This window comes from Grammomys surdaster, unplaced genomic scaffold, assembly GCF_004785775.1.
Source record: "Grammomys surdaster isolate TR1022 unplaced genomic scaffold, NIH_TR_1.0 310, whole genome shotgun sequence".
Classification (NCBI taxonomy): Eukaryota; Metazoa; Chordata; class Mammalia; order Rodentia; family Muridae; genus Grammomys; species Grammomys surdaster.
In genome coordinates this window covers 2,643,645-2,645,596 of record NW_021604729.1, presented here as the reverse complement: position 1 = coordinate 2,645,596, position 1,952 = coordinate 2,643,645, and the positions used below count along the sequence as shown (strand labels likewise).

General features: G+C 40.3%; 1 protein-coding gene across 5 annotated transcripts in view; it reads right to left on the bottom strand.

The window, feature by feature from the left end:
- Positions 1 to 1,227, bottom strand: part of LOC114629501 (solute carrier family 22 member 19-like) — an 81,922-nt gene extending 80,695 nt beyond the window's left edge. For all 5 annotated transcript variants that reach the window (XM_028777542.1, XM_028777543.1, XM_028777545.1 and 2 more), the window contains exon 1: positions 605 to 1,227. In XM_028777542.1, the coding sequence (XP_028633375.1) occupies positions 605 to 1,006 (402 nt within the window). In that variant the 5' untranslated portion in view covers positions 1,007 to 1,227. The remainder of the gene's footprint in view (positions 1 to 604) is intronic.
- Between the last annotated feature and the right edge of the window lie 725 nt (positions 1,228 to 1,952).

The following is a 1,952-nucleotide window of genomic DNA, read 5'->3' as shown; positions in this document are numbered from 1 at the left end:
ATAGATAGATAGATAGATAGATAGATAGATAGATAGATAGATAGATACGTACATATGTAGATACATAGATACATAGACTAGATATAAATCTATATATGTTTAGATATAGATATGTTGACAATACTGAAGTTGGAGCCCAGCCCCATTCTACCCTATCACAGAAGGTAAAGTACTGAGACTTTAGAGTGTTAAGGATGGAATCCTGAGCTCATACATGCCACACAGACATTCTACCAATGAGCCATACTCCCAAACTACTCACTATGGTTTTAGTCAATCTCCTAAATACTTCTTATTTGAAATCAAAGCTGAAAAATAAAAACCAACTTGCAATATTTATAACACAGCACATAAATTATTTGCTTAAACTGATTTGATATATAAGAATTACTTCTTAAACTGTGGTCATCCCCTAGAGTGAAATGACCAGGAGAACAGGTCCCTATCCTTTATCAGTTATCAGACTCATTGAAAACGTCTCACATTTAACAGATAAGTAATCAATATTGGCTAAAAGATGAAATCTAAGCTCAAAGCATGTGTACTATCCATGCTATTGCTAAACACCTGTCATGGATGTATGACAGGAAATGAAGTCACTTACCTCAGTAACAGTGGTGGAGAGGAAGGTGTTTTGGTCATACACCCAGCCATCCACACAGGGCTCAGTGTCTGGCTCTGTCACACTGGAGAAGGTACCATTCAGATGAAGGAGATGCCACTGTGGTTGGATGAAGCGACGACACTTCTCTAGTCTCAGGTTGGAGTCCAGGGGGATAGAGACCCTCAGGAGGTCTTCTTGGCTCAGGATCCCACTGTCATTATCAGAGACAGTGTCATTGTCAAGGATGGGTACCCAGCAGCGATGATTGGGAATGGCTGCTGTGAAGTTCTCCAATAGAGAATGAGGAGATATTATTATGTTGCAGATCAAAATGAAAGTCATCTGAAGGATCTGGAATCTCCCCAAGCTGCCAACTTGATTCAGGAGGTCCTGAAAGGCCATCCAGGACTAATGACTATGTCCAAAAGAAGCACAAAAAATACTACTCTTATGTGTGCCCAAAGGATTTAACAAGTTCTTTTTCACTATAGAGTAGATCCTGACCCCTTCTTAACATCCCTTCCCCTTCTGCATCAGGGCCATAGAACAGCTATCCCCTAATGACCTAATGTTAGGTAGGGAAGCTACTTTCTTTAAGGTCATCAAGGGGAACATTCTGCTGAGTTGTTTTCTGTAAATAATCTGTTAAATATCTACTTTGTGAAACACTTTGTCTGCGCAGTGCCCCTTAATTACCTATGGACATTGATCTGCAAATTCTCTGAAAGTAAACTGTATTTAACCTATTATGCAATATGCAGCCTCTACAGATAAGCCTTTACATATACCTTTCCAGACTCAGAAGTTAGGTGTTTTTCACTTTCCTAATCCGTGGAAGGGAGTGCTCAATATCCACCTCAGTTAATAATAAAGTTAATGAAAAGAATAAAAAGTTAAATTAACACAAATGAGGTACAGGACAATTCTTGGCCTCTGTTGTTACCTGTTCTGTTTCAACTCTATTCATGCCATGAATTCCAATTGTAAATATATGTTAAGATGGTAGGAAAGTGAACAAGGACAAAGTGTTAGGTCTCAAAGAAACCTGGTACAAGTCTCAGTACCTATGGCTCCTCCCAGCCGTTCTTACCCTACCCCCATCCTAAACCTCTTCCTCTTAGGGGTTAGGCTTCCATTTTCCTTCCTCCAGCTTCTGATACCTATATAATTCAGCCATTTGGGACATGCAGTCCCTTGGTCTCTTAGTGCTTCTTGGTTCCCAGGTGTTCCCTTTGCCCCCTCCTTCTCTCCTCTCACAGCCTAGTTCAATCTGCTGCATGTTCAGTTTGGATTTTTTTCCAGTACCTCTGGCTGTTCTCTCCCTCACATCTACAATAAACCCTTCTTC